The sequence below is a fragment of the Anabas testudineus genome, chromosome 6 (genome assembly GCF_900324465.2).
Source record: "Anabas testudineus chromosome 6, fAnaTes1.2, whole genome shotgun sequence".
Classification (NCBI taxonomy): Eukaryota; Metazoa; Chordata; class Actinopteri; order Anabantiformes; family Anabantidae; genus Anabas; species Anabas testudineus.
The window spans coordinates 24,129,441-24,144,063 of record NC_046615.1 but is presented as its reverse complement, the minus strand read 5'-3'; the positions used below and the strand labels follow the sequence as shown (position 1 = coordinate 24,144,063).

At 45.4% G+C, this 14,623-nt stretch overlaps 1 protein-coding gene across 1 annotated transcript in view; it reads right to left on the bottom strand.

Moving 5' to 3' along the window:
• Positions 1–934: 934 nt before the first annotated feature.
• The window catches only part of znf609a (zinc finger protein 609a), a 42,925-nt gene continuing 29,236 nt past the window's right edge, over positions 935–14,623 (bottom strand). The window contains exons 3-9 of the mRNA XM_026365022.1: positions 10,145–10,370; positions 9,123–9,210; positions 6,048–8,199; positions 5,430–5,808; positions 3,186–3,518; positions 2,601–2,679; positions 935–1,833 (exon numbers count right to left, since the gene is read on the bottom strand). Of these exons, the coding sequence (XP_026220807.1) occupies positions 2,606–2,679; positions 3,186–3,518; positions 5,430–5,808; positions 6,048–8,199; positions 9,123–9,210; positions 10,145–10,370 (3,252 nt within the window). The 3' untranslated portion in view covers positions 935–1,833; positions 2,601–2,605. The remainder of the gene's footprint in view (positions 1,834–2,600; positions 2,680–3,185; positions 3,519–5,429; positions 5,809–6,047; positions 8,200–9,122; positions 9,211–10,144; positions 10,371–14,623) is intronic.

Sequence of the window (14,623 nt, the reverse complement as noted above, 5' to 3'; positions counted from 1 at the left end):
AAGAAAATAAAACCAGTAGCTGCTGATGAACCTGACCACTTCCTGTTCTTCAGTTCAGAAATAAAAGAACATGTAAACCGACATTAGGAGGATTCAGCAGCAGTTTCAGACGTTGCCTCAACATGTTGAAGATTTGAGAACTGGTTGTAGCATCAGGAACGACACTGAAATGACCACTTCAGGTGCAGCGACGCAGCTCAGGGGAAAGTTTGATACCTCACGAACCAGAGTGAGGATAAATTACGTCCGACACCAAGTCACGTCATTTCTAAAAAGACCAAAGTCTTTGAAGGCGTCAGTAGTTTTAATGTCACAATGTAAAGTTGGAAGAAACGGTAAATAAACTAGGTTTTAGAAATGTCATCTCAGCCCCGAGTTCTGTCTAAAGGATCAATCTGGGAACTATAAGGTTCAGTTTCTAACACACAGCGGTAATTGAGAACTTTATGGGACCTAAAGGAGCTGTGGCACCCATTTACCGCAGGTTTTACCTGGCCTACTTCACTGTGATTGGCTGGAAGGTGTCAGGTCAACAGTTTAAATGTGGTTTAGGTGGACTCGAGTTCCCAGATCACACAAAGGTCTGAAGTATTTGTGTCCATATCTTCAACACATTTTATATTTTATTTTAAAGGAAAAGTCCAGTAGTTTACTGGTTAGTTCTGTTTTTTAAGGGCCACACAGACACTGTACCGTCTGAACCTCGAACCCCACCACCCCCTGCAGCCACCTCAATTTTTCTGTACTTCATAAATTCTTATTTATTGTAAAAACGGCTTTTAATGGTCACATGTATGAGTATTTCACCTACAGCTGCAGAGTGACTTTATGTTACCTATGACCAAATTACATCTGGCTCAGCATATTCCGAACAACACAACCTGTTCCAGAAACTAAACTGGGAAGTAGAATAAATGAGACACGGAGGTCGGGCGCCGTTCCACCAGCTACAGGTTTAATATCAGATCAACAACAGTAGAAAAACAGAGGCAGAGGCTACCAGACAAAAAAAGAGTAGGAAATCCAACAGCATCCAACAGGCTCTTTAAAATAATTCCTCTGTACAGTATTTACACACACGCGCGCGCACATAAACACACACACACACACACACACAGAGTACAGTACAGCTACACACTGAGGAGGAGGAGCTGCCGACTTCCTGTCAGTCCGAGGATGCAGCTTCAGTTCAAACTCTGCCCTCTGATTGGTCCGTCCTCCTCCGCCCACAGTGTTTTGTATTTTCAGTGAGACTGCTTCCAGGTGAAGGTGTGACGATGTCCAGGTGAGTCCAGAGCAGATTCTGGCTCTCAGAGGGGTCAGAGGTCACGCAGGTAACAACTGAGGGTCAGAGGACGTGGGTGAAATGTAAAAAAAATTTTAAAAAGAAAAAAAAAAAAAAAAGAAGTGAAATGAGCGACGTGCCGTAAAACGCCACAGAACGTGGTCACGACTCTGAATGCCCTGCCCCCACCCCCCAGCGTTGTCCAGAACTGTCCGACCCGCCCACCTCAAAAACAATAAAAGCTGCGCCTTTGCACGTCCGATAGCATCTCAGTGTGCTTTACCCCCACGTTTTCCTGAATCTGGGGCCAAAGCCTCTGCTGCCCCCTCCCCAAGAACTGATGGTGCAGCCTGGATCCAGCAGGACATGTAGGGCCAGATTTTCAGTCCTCTGGTCCAGCCCAGCAGACAGCAGAGCGGCCGGCTGGACTTCCAGGCAGAGAGAAATCAAACGTACACAAACGCCACTGAAATGATGCTGAAACAGAAACGTCAAGTGATCCAGTCACATGACTCAGGGCAGGGTGGAGGTCAGCCAGTCAGGTGTGCCTGTAGACAGGTGAGAGGACATCATGTCACACGTTTGGTTACGTAGCGTGTCTCCATACTAACTGACATGTTCATGGTTAGTAACTATTCATACTTCCCTAGGATAACGAGGTGAATTGAGGAGACGGCTGTGTGAGCACTAGGTGGTGCCACAGACTTCACATTCTTCCTGCATTGGAACATAATCTGATGCTAAGCAGTTTACTAAAGTAAACTACTACTGTATATGGAGGCATACACAGCGGTTTGAGGTACTTCAGATAATTAGATTCTTGGCCATCAGGAGATTCACAAATTCAACAATGAGACCTGCAACAGATGGTGTGGCCCCACAGAGCTCTGATCTCTGGAGTCAGTCTGGGATCAAATGAAGACTCACAAGACACTGAGACAGACTAAATCCCAGGGCTTGGAATTAAGAAAGTCCCATTGTACCAGGGACAATAAAAATAGCCACTGGGGCAGAATGATGCAGCATTTGAGACAAAATTGGAAATATAAATCATTGCCTGAAAATATTTTTTACTCTCGTGTAGACACGATTTAATCCAATTAAAACCACTGAGCACAGTTAAATGTGAATACGAGATGGAGATGGACAGCCACGCAGGCGAAAACTGACACGGGCTGAAAACTCTGTGTCTGGGAAAATCAGATCTTAGTCCTGTTTCCACTGACACAGCTGTGAGGCACAAGTTAAACTGACTACTAACTATACATCTGGTTTAAGTTAACTGATAAATTAAAAAAATTTGTTTGTTGCTTACCGTTCTCACCTCCGCGGGGGAGGGTACATAGACGGGGCGGACGCTTGTTGACTGGCGACGATGGCTGAAGAGGAGAGGCCTGCGAGACAGAGACACCCGTCAGACAGATCCAACATGGTTCTAGAGTTGTGAACGGTACGTGTGCTCACCTGTTAAAGTGTCTGTTTGAGTCTGAATGTGACTTTGAGGCTACAAATTTAAAACCATCTGACACGTGTTAAAATGAGGAGAACTGAACTGACAGGAAACATGGACGATGTATTTGTGCAGTAGATTTATATTAACATCATTTCATATTAACACTAATATAAGTGGAAATAAACTTCCAAATGATCACTGTTGAAAATATGATGGAACAGTGATTCCCAATCCAGGTGTCTTTACTGTCCAGGTAACATCTTGTGTTTGACTCATGCTTTAGCCTGGAGAGTCCTGGAGAGTCCTGCAGGTGTAACATGTTATTTCCAAAAGCAGTTGACCTACACTTAGCACTGCACCTGAACGCCTCCAGTGTACAAACTGCTCTTCATGCTGCTTCACTGATATCAACAACAGCTGCTGAAATATCCCTTGTGAGAGTCTCACCTGAGGCATAGGATAGGTCGTACTGTCCCGACAGCAGCGGGTATGGTCCCAGGTGATGGTGGGAAGGCAGGATACGCTGAGAGGGGGAGGATCGCGGCCTGTCTCCCTCTCTCTCCCGCTCTCGGTCTCGCTCCCGGTCGTGCGGGGTCTTGTTGTCTTGGATGGACGGGGATTTGCTCTTGTACTGGCTGGCATGCTGCTGCAGCAGGTCCAGAGCTTTGGCCTCGCTGGCCAGCTTCACTGTGGGACTGGACCTGGAGGGCTTCTCCCCTTCGTCCCCAGCCATCACCTTCCCTCCGTACGAGAAGGAGTAACCGGCCGGCAGGTACGAGCCTGAAGATGAAGCACAACAGCTCAGCAGGAAGCAGAGACTAAAATAAGCAACAGTCAAACTACTTGTTTTGTTTGACCGAGATTCAAAAGCCAAAGATAAATTATATCAAACTGAGAAAAACTGAAAATGCTCACAGTGAGAAACTGGACCACAGAATATGCTACATGTTGCTGTGAGCTTAACAATTAAAGTATTGTATTAAAAAACATTTGTTTTCACCATGGTGCATTGTGACAGTGATATGTTCTGATGGAAGTTAGAGTAAGGATGTGGTTACCTTAGCTTAGTGTAACATAGTTCAAATGTGTGCATGTTAAATCCAGCTAAAGGGGCACTTCGCCACCTGCTGGTAAAATATCGCACCTACATTTGGTAGTAAAAGCAAGGGATTATGGGTAATCTTTAGAAGCGCGGAGGATTTCCCGAGAGGTAAATGGTAAATGTTCTGCACTTATATAACGCTTTTCTACCTAGCAGGCACTCAAAGCGCTTTACACTGCTTCTCATTCACCCATTCACACGCACAAGCACACACACATTCAGACACCGATGGCAGAGCTGCTATGCAGCTGACCTGACTCACCGGGGGCAACTAGGGGTTCAGTATCTTGCCCAAGGACACTTTGGCATGTGACGTGGCAGCCGGGAATCGAACCACCAATCCTATGATTGGCAGTCAACTGCTCTACCTATTGAGCCACAGCCACCCCCAGGTAACGTGCCTGTGACTTTATTAAAAGTTTTACCAGCACTACGAGGCTGATAGTAGCGGTTTGTTAATTGTTTTCGCTTTGATTTTGTTGACTTGTGAACCATTTTGCTAGCTTAGGCTAGCTAGCTAACTGTAATGGTGCTGTCTCTCCAGACAGAGCGCACATGAACAGATTGCCCACAACACATGATCCATTCTGCCTTTTTATCCCTTGTGAAACTACAGGTATGTCTTTGTATATTACTTGATAATCACGTTTACATTGTAAAAATGTGTTTAAGATTCTAGTTGTTATCTTGTTAAGTTACATGTTCTAAGTGAAGCTGTAACTTGTTGTGGAGTGTTTCGTATTGTTAATGAAGATATGAGAAAGGTAACAGTCCAGTGTAAGCTACACTGTAGGTATGTTTTTATATTTGTATGAATTTATTTTAAGGTTAGGACAATTTTTGTTTATTTATTTTTATCTTTTTCTCAAACACATAGTCCACTATACGATCACACTGCAGACAGTTGTGTACTATGAATAGGTAATCTTGAGAAGCGCAGAGGATTTCCCAAAAGACAGAGCGCACATGAGCAGATTGCCCACAACACATGATCCATTCTGCCTTTTAATCCTTTGTGAAACTACAGGTTGCTGAATAAACCTGCTGTTACCATAATGCAGAGCAACAGAATGGTCATTCAAAAAGAAAAAGGAAAGAGACAGACAGAAGACATGATACCATAGGTCACATTAGCATAAAGACTGGAAGCAGAGGGAACCGTTAGCCTGGCTGTGATCCTGTCTAAATGTCCCTGGTTAACCTGTAATATCTGCTTCATTTAACTTGTATACAAACATTGAAAGTGGTATTTCTCTGTAAGTATTTCTTGTCTGTGCAGTAATTGAGTACAGTCCAGGGAAGCTGTTCATCGTGCCTGCACAGAAACCACAACCTGAACTCACTTCTTACCCTTTCACCAGCCATACAACTACAACTGGACACAGTACTGAGGTAGAAACGCCGACTGTCCTTCCACCTTTTCTTTGTATGTACAGTACATGTTACAGTGTCAATAACATGCTGCTGGTGTATTTTTTTTTTTTATAAAAGACCAGTACTAGATTTTTCCTGTTTCATGTTGAGCTAAGCTCACATCTACGTCCAGCTCTGAATTCAACACACAGACAACAGTGAGCTCTTCTTCTTACCGGGGTAGTTCTGCATCATGACTGAGGGCATGCCTCTGTAGCCGGGGTGGCTCGGCTCGTAGCCTGGGCCGTAGCCATAAGGTCCCTGCATGTAGGTCATGTAGCCCTGGTGCTGGGCTAGGGGGGAGGGGAACTGCATGTGAGGGGGCCGTGGCTCCTTCACTGGCCCCCTGTGCTCCTCTGGAGGGAGCTGAGTCCTGCCCTCCGCCCCCTCCTTCGCCTCCTCTTTCTGGGGGCCCTCTTTGGGCCGCGGCCTCTCTTCTTTCCCTTTCCTGTCTCTCTCCCTGTCTCTGTCCTCCTTCCACCTGTCTTCCTCCTGCGGTCTAGCAGGCTCTGAGTATTTGTTGGGGTACACGTAGGGCCACGGGCGTGAGTCCTCCTGCAGGGGGAGCAAAAACGATAACTGTAACTTACGATGATTTACAGTACATGAATAATATATACATGATAAAAATATTCTTGAAAAACAATACATAACAATAAAATTATTATAACAATAAAATTATTATAAAATGTTTTTTGAGTCACATGGTTCTTGAAATGTTTTTTCTTGTCTGACAGGAGTGTGAAGAACGTTATTCTGCTCTGGCACTGATCTAAGAATCTCTCTTAACATACCTGTCTGTACCACATGGCAGACTCCACACCTGCCGGCCTGCTGGACTCCACCGGCTTGACCTCCTCCTTCCCATGATGCCCTGCTTCGCTTAGCTTCATCTTCAGACCCTCAGGCTGAGCTGTGGGGGCCTTGGGCTCTTCTCCCTTTGCCATGATGACAGACTTGGTCTGTTCTGAAACTTGTGGTGGCTCTTTGGGCTTTGCCGGGTTCAGCCCCCCCTTGGCAGCCAGGTCACTGAGGCTGGGGGCTCTGGACAGGGTGGGGGGCACCGAGGCTTTCTGCTTCCATTCCTCTTTACCCCCTGCCTCCCGCTCCTTGCCCTCAGCCTTCTTGTCGGCCTGCCGCTGCCTCTCCTCGTACTGCTGCCGGTAGGCGGGGTTCGAGGCCAGCAGGTGGGTGTGGTACGCCTGGTCAGATGAGTAAGAGTAGGGGTTGACGTAGTACTGACTGTAGTACAGAGGCTGGGTGTACATGTTTGAGCGCTGCTGGATTACCGAGGGCTGCGGAGGCCCCGGCTCTAGCTTTCTCTCCTCCTGTGGCTCCACCTTCACTTTGCCCTCCTCCACCCCGTCTGGCTCCTCCTCCTTCTTCACCTTTACCTGACCTCCCTCCACATGAGGAGCTGCTGGGGCTGCACCAGGGCTGGGGTTGGGGTAACTGGGGGAATAATAGGAGTCATAATTGGGGTAGTACGGTGACTCCTTACTTGGAGCCTGAGGGGGGAACAGAGCCTTCTTGGCCCCTTCACGAGGGCCCTGGTCAGGCTCAGGTTTGACCTTCACCCCCTCCGCCTTCCCCTCTCCATCTTCCCCCGCATCTGAGATGTCAGAGTAGGCGGGGCTGCTGGTTTTGACAGAGGCGTTGTCAGCTCCGTTCTGGTTGAGATGGAGTGGGGGCACGAGGCCAGCCTCCATCCTGCTGGCCACACCGATGGACGGGCTCGGGGCGTTGTCCGAGAAGCTGTACACCTTGTCAGCTTCAGCCTTGATGCTGGCCAGCCGGCTCTGATGAGCTTCTGTGGAGCCGTTGAGTAAAGCATCAGACGCCTCAGAGTACGGGCTCTTCCCCTCCTCTGGCCTCCCCCCCTTACCCATTGCCTTTGGGCTGTCCCCCTCTTTCCCTCCCTCCCTCTTCTTCTTGTCTTTCTTCTTCTTGTCCTTGGAAAGGACGGGGCTGGAGGCGGGATCAGCCAAAGGAGGGGGTTTAGGTTGCATGCTCTTCAGCTGGGGGCTTTTGGGGACACACTGTACGACTGAACCCAGAGCGGGTGAGGGCGCCTGCAGGGTGTAGGGTGAGGGGCCTCCAGGGGCAGCAGGGGCTATAGGACGGGCCGGCTTCAAGCCTTTCTGGGTCAGTTTATCAGGCTTGCCCCCTGCCACCATTTTCTTGGCTTTTCTGTCGTCCATCCCGTCGTTGCTGGCATCATCCGTCAAACACCCCCCCTCCTCACCGCCGTCTGTCACCTCAGGCTCAGCCTCCCCACCCTTCTTCTTACCCTTTGAGGTCAACTTCACCGAGGAAGGAGAGGGTGCATCAAAGCCTCGACCTTTAGGTGTGGTGGAACGAGCGGGGGAGATGGCAGCTCCATTGCAGGAGGTGGGGTCAGGATGGAGGCTGGGGTCATCTCCGTATTCACTGTCCCCATCCTGGTCCAGTCGCACATCCTCATCATTGTGGGCGTGAGCCTGGTGATACTTCAGCCCATTGATGTGCTTGTACTTCTTGTTGCAATTGGGGTGGGGGCAGTCGATGAGCACAGGGGAGGGGCAGGTGCGATCCAGCTGGGGAGGGGGCAGGGGGTCGGTTTTACCTCCAGGGACGGGGGCGGCAGCACCAGTGGAGTTGGTTCTCATGCGTTTTGAAGCCTTGGTGTCTTCAGAGCTGGAGGTGGGCTCCATATCGGAGGCAGGTTTGGTTTTCCTCTTGGCGGACGACGGACTGGCCTTTACGTCCTCTGCGCCACCGGCCGTCTGACTGCCTCGCCGACCTTTGCCGTTGGCAGCTGCTCCTCGCGTCTTGCTGTTACCACTGCCTTTGTTGTCAGAGGAGTTGCTGTTGTCGTTCAGCGCCGTGTTGCTGCTGGGGCGCATCCTCTTCCCTCGACCACGACCGCTTCGCATCTCCACATCACTGGTGGGAGACTCACAAAACCTGAGAACAGCAGGGAAGAGATGAGGCAGGCACTGAGAAGCAGCACACTCCTTCACCTGTACACAGGTAAGACTTTACCTTAAGACTTAAATAACTGTTCGTTTCATTTATCTGTTAAAGTAGTACCTGGATGGATTTGAGTCAAACATACAGTAAATATGATATTTGACATTTAGTACATCTGTGGTGTGGCAGTGCTGGGAAATGAAGAGAAGTAATGTTCTAGTAACTGTTCTCTTAAAGTATGCATGGGGGATAGTTTCAATGCTTCATCATTATTACATTTATTTCATAAAAACTGTTTTATTCTCCTGCTGGGTGCACATATGCACACAGGCCTAATTGCTAACATGCTGTTAATATTTTTTATTGATTGTGTCGCTGGCATCAAATTATTCACATTCTTTCCTGGTTTCCGAAACATTTATCTTTGTGCATTAGAAACAACAATTAGGTGGCATTTCTAACTTAATGATAATATCTGATAAGAGATTAACAACCATCTCAGATTTTGTTTAACTCTTTCTACAAAGACTTAATGCAGAGTGTGAAAATGACTTAAACCATTTGGCGTCATTGAGTCGTTAACCCTTTGATGGCCACTTGTACAACCACCAAGACCAGGTGTGATTGACTGTGAAACTTGAAGCTGCCACTGGATATGTTTAACCCACTTTGGCATAAACATGACCTGGATGACTGAAGATCTTAACAGACATTTACTTTATGGAAATATTTTACAGGACATCAACATGATGTTGTGATTTCCTTTCTTACCCATATACTGTAAATGACTTAACAAAAGACCCATTGGCTCTCTTGATTAAATCTTTATATATTGATGCCAATAAAAGACAAAACATTACTTGAGATTCTACAAACCACATTTATGTACTATTACTGTATTTGTGTATTATATATACCTTGGTGGGGCCCAGTCGTGTCTTGTGCAGTCCAGCAGGGTTCCAACATACGTCTTGTTCCTCCAGGTGACGTTGACGACCAGCATGCCTACAGACGGACAGACAGGCAATTGAACTACACATATACATTTACTGCACAGAACAGAAACCCAGAGAACTTGTTCCTGCAGCAGGAAACAGACATCCGATGTGATTTCACTCCCTGCAGGGAAGCAGATGAAGGTTTCATACCAAAACTGTACCTCGCAGATTTCAGAGGTCGACTCACTTAAACAAGTCAATATCCATGTGACTGATTGCTGAGAGAAACTAATTGCAGATGCTAGACTTTCTACTAAGCAGATTTATGTGTCTAGCCATGTCCAGTAGCTCAAAGGCTGTGTAAGAATGGAGGTGACTGCCACCCAGAAACCTTTGCAGCATAAGTGTGAACATAGGTTGCTGCTGTATTCTGTCATCTCGTTTGAACATAGCTCTGTGGTACCATCCCAGCCATTTTCTCAAGTTTGGTTCTGATCTGGCAGTAATACACGTCCCACACTCACAATGTAGGTCACACAAAGCAACTGCAGACAAACCATTAATACAGACATAGTGACCTGTGTTGTAAGTTCACATTCATACAGAAAGTTTCTTATTTTGGCAGTCTCTTCTATTCCTCCCCAGCTGAACTTACACTTAAGACCAAAGCTGGCCTCACAAATGTCAGACAGGCTTAAACTGGTTTTACTCACTTTACAAATCATCAACATTGTTTACTTCTCTTGCTGATTTTGATTGTTTGAGTAGATGGGAGGAAATAAATCTGTGTATATGTGCATGTGTCCTATTATCGGTAATACAATGACATTTGTTGGCCAACTCTGAAACACAGCAGTGTGCTGTGCTGGTCTGCAGTAATAGATCTGGATGCCTGCAAAACTTTTGCTTTAAGAAATTGTTCACTGTCTACTGTGTTTTCCAACGTGGGGAAACACCTCAGGATGCATTTTAAAACTTTTTTCACTGTGAGTTGATCTCACCATCCTCAGTTTCCTGCCACACGATTCCTTCCAGGTTGACGCTGGTGCCTGGCTCGCAAGGTCCCAGGCACTCTGGCTCGGTTGCCAGTGCTGCGTCTGCTGTGTTCACAGCTACTGAGCGTGTGCGAACCATGATCTGCTCACAGGGAGATGAGATGTCGCTGTTGGCGATGGGAGTGAGGAGGTGGAGAGGAGGAGGAGCCGGGGTGGAGACTGGAGACTCCATCTAGAGGAGGGAGGGGGAAAGGAGAGTAGAGCTGTGATAGACGTGTCAGGACAGCAGGTAGTGAGGAAACATAGGTCACCATGTTGACCCAGTGTTCATCAAAGAGCACAGAGGGATGTTTGAATGACAGCTCACTTCTCACATATAAAACCACAGCTCTCTGCTGTCACTGGATCACACCTACACCAGAGACGTATTAATAGAGCTGAGGCACAGTGGTAGACTTGGTGCCTGTTTTAAGTAGCCAAAGACATTACTGAAACTGAAAAATCCCCTGACAGCACATACACCATCGATCACAGTTATAACAATCAGTAAAGCAGCTGGCAGGACACCAGCTGCAACTTGGATTAATGACTGCTCTTTATATAACGAGTGTTTATAAGACAGGTCCCACTGCACAGTGTCTCTGAATCAGCCTGAGAAACAATGAGAATTTTAAAATGTTCAATCAGTTAAAATATAACAAACCTGCGCTTTGCAGTTTGACTAAAAGGAAAAACACATTCAGATATGAGTGCTGATATCATCAACATTTGTTGAAGAATCTCAGCCATCTACATCACTATCTGTCAGGTGGCCATATTATCAGACTTGTATGTGCATAAGACTGCACGCTGGTGGTGTCATGACACATCGACTGGCCGGGATACACTGTTGTCCTGTCGTATGTCGCACATCAGTTTCACCTCATCTCAACACAGGAAGGCAAATGGCATCAGTGGCTGTTGCACCTTTACTTTTGCCTGTATGCTGTGACCAGTGGGTGCTATGGCTACCAATAAGACGATCAAACAAACACAGAAGGTAAAGTTCTATTCAAATTATGAGGTTCACATTTTAGTAACAAACACATTAGTTAGACAAATAGCCCACAGATGAATATAGAACAGTGCCACATCAATGTGAGTATTTTATCTCTATTTATAAAAGTATATTTTGTCATACTGTCTGTTTCACACTGGAAGGAATATAATGAGGAGTAAGTGGGGGTGGGGGTGAACAGTATTCCTGTAAAAAGCTGATTAGAAAACAGGCTATGCATTTACATGCATACTATGAATTCTCCAGGAAAAATCAGGTTTCTTTAATTCTCTAGCTGGATTATGGAAACCAGGTTTCTAGTTTAGATGACAGTTAAAATGAGAATGAATGGAGGAGCAACCTGAACCTTGTAATTATCATTGGGTGGGAAACAGCTGGCATGGGGCCTTATCAAGGAGCACTGGGAAGGCAGTCCCCATGGGAACACTCCCACCTCTGCAACAGGAGATAGGAGCAGATCAGGTGGCACCTTCATTCTGCCTCCTCTGCTTGACACCAGCCGGAGGTCAAAGGGAACTGACACACTGGATCACTGACTGCGTAACCACCTGCAGGGTCCTCTCACCTGTCAGCCCAGTTTCCGCCCTACACATTCTTACATTCCCCACGACCATCAGAAGCAAAGTGTCTAGTGCAGCACATAGAGACTAGAAAAACTGTTTATAATTTGTCTTGTCATGGTTTCTCAAAAACAACAACAACGACAAAAAAATGGTGAAGAGAAGAACAACACAACAAAGATGCTGTGTTTAACGACTGAAATTCAAGAACTAGCAGCTATATAAAATAAGCAAACATGGGTTTGGGGGAAACCAGGGGATACCAGTTGTTTGTTACAATGAAAACATCAATATGTTCACTTTTCTGTTTTATTTGTAAGGTAATTCTTGCAATCTGCAATAATCAGTTAGAATGAAATCAGCACACTTCAAAAACTCATGTGACAAAACAAAGGTTACAACACTGAAGGATTATAACCCAAAAGTAGCTAGTTGCTTTTCATACCACTAAAAACTATTAATGTCTGAAATCACTCCTCTCTATATAAGCTACACTCACTGTGATAGTGAACAGCAAGTAGAACTCTGCATTACGGGATTGTTGGCAAGAAACAAGTTTCTTTCATTCCACTGTGGACATTTTGAGTGCACTACATAGTTGACAGATATACACATTCAGAAACTAAATAAAAAAGGCAAACAATAAATCTAGCTCACTATATATAGCAAATAGGAAGTGACACAGTCACAAAGTACAGACAGGTTGGCAACAACTGTCCGAACAAGGACAGTTTCATTAGTACAACAACGATTCTCATATGAAGGGATTAGTTATGAGTAAAGCTATGAGTAAATAAACTGACTGGCTGCATTTAAAATATTCTATAACTGCACACTGACAAACCGAATCCTTCAGTTCTTTTAAATGTTAACACTAATAAAGCTATTAGAGCACAAACCTTTGGCACAGATGAACACTCACTAGATTGTCAGACATTTGTCAAGCTAAAGAATTGACAAAGAGGAAGAATCAATTCACTAATTAATGAAAACGTTCATTCAAAACACACCATGCAATGATCCTTCACTCCCATTCAGATCAGCAACCTTGGTCACTGTGAGGTAACACCCTCAGTCCAGCCTCCTACTTCCAGTGCAGCATCAACCAGAAAGCTCCAATAACAATAAAACCACGCCAACCTCCAACACCACGCTCTACATCTGTTTGTTTGTAAAATGCCTACCTGACCAGGCACCAGGAAGTGAGACACAACTCTAAACAACATCTGAACTGATCTGATCTGTCAATCACTTATTGACATCTTAGATGGTGACACACAAATCTTTTTCTGGTGTTGAAACATCTCCATCCAAAATGTGAGACTTTTCAAAATAAGCTGGTAGTCAGTGAAATAAAAAATTACATAAATTGATGTTTTACCTTTATTGTACAGACTGTGACACATTGCAGAAAACCTTCTTCCTCCCTGCAGACTTTCTGACAGCAGACCTGAGGAACATGCTTTCTTTTCCTGAAAGCTCACGCTGGGTGTAACTCACTGGTTCACCAACTAGTTATGGGTGTTGTTTTGGTAACAAGAGAAACTAGTTGTCGAGCTCCTATCCTTTTCCTCTTTAAGAATAATAACGTGGTTGCCTGGAATGCTGGAAACCCCCCAGAAGATTAAAAAACCCACCAACCAACTCTCTCACACTCTCCTCTTACTGAGGGGAGGGCTCCATTTTATACTTCTGCCATTGGCTGCTTGGTTTTAACCAACAACACACTCTCAGCTCCCATACAATGCTGCCTAAACTGGTCAGCTCCTCCTCTCCATTCAGTCTCAGAGGTATTCATTACAACAACAAGCCACATTCCTTTCAAGGTCACTCAGTCAATGAGAGAGAGATTAGTGATACAGATCAGCACTTCAGAAACTCTCAGACCTGCTGACCCACGCCACAAGCTGCTTGTTTCATGTGTCACTCTACAGAGAAGTGAAGTGGGCGAGGTTGTACGAGGCAGTCTGTCTTCAACAGATAAAAGTCCCTTTTATGTTTTTCTCTCTGATCGTGTTAGGTGACTGTTCAAAGCTGCTCAAGCATTTCTACATGGAGGGACATTCAACTCTGCTGGGGGGATCATTGGGACAAAAATAAATTAGTTTATTCCTTTTAATAAATAAGTAAGATAATATGCACCTATAACCGTGATAAGTAATAAGTAAGTTCTAAATAAAATCTTTGGGAGACACGTCAACCACAAGTCCCCGACAACACTGCAGTGACATCCAGTCAGTCAAGAATATGTCTTCAGGGATGATGGTTTTTGTAGGCTGACGTGGTAGTTATCATCACCCTGGTTCCTTTAACAAAAGCCAACAGGATGTTTCCACTGGATAAGCTCTGTGACAAACAAAAGTTTATGATACTACCTGTTAACCTTCCTTATATCTGAAGCCTAAATACAATAATCAGAAGTAAAAAGCTATTGTCAGTGGCTTCAATGTCACCACCACTGATCTGCTTCTACAAAAGCCTTTTCTCTTAGCGTGACTTTATCTAAAATGTTCATGGTGTTAGTCTCAGTTCCTTTTTTTTTTTTTTAAAGACGAAGATGATCAAAAAAGTAAAGATAACGGGTGTGATGACTTTTAAAGTTCCCAACTGTAGTCTCATTTAGCCACTACTTAACAAGTGCCTCTTAAACACATGTAAGCTAAAAAACTTGGTCACAGTTACATTTGACCATCTAAATCTAAACAGTTCACCATAGAGTCCAACGGCCCGTTGTTCCAAATTTGAAAAAACATTCTCAGATATTGCGTTCACAAGAAACGTGTGGACGTGAGGACAGACGGACGGGCAACCCGAGAACATAAAACCTCCAGCCCTGGCTATCGTCAACATATATAAAAGTGACGAAGG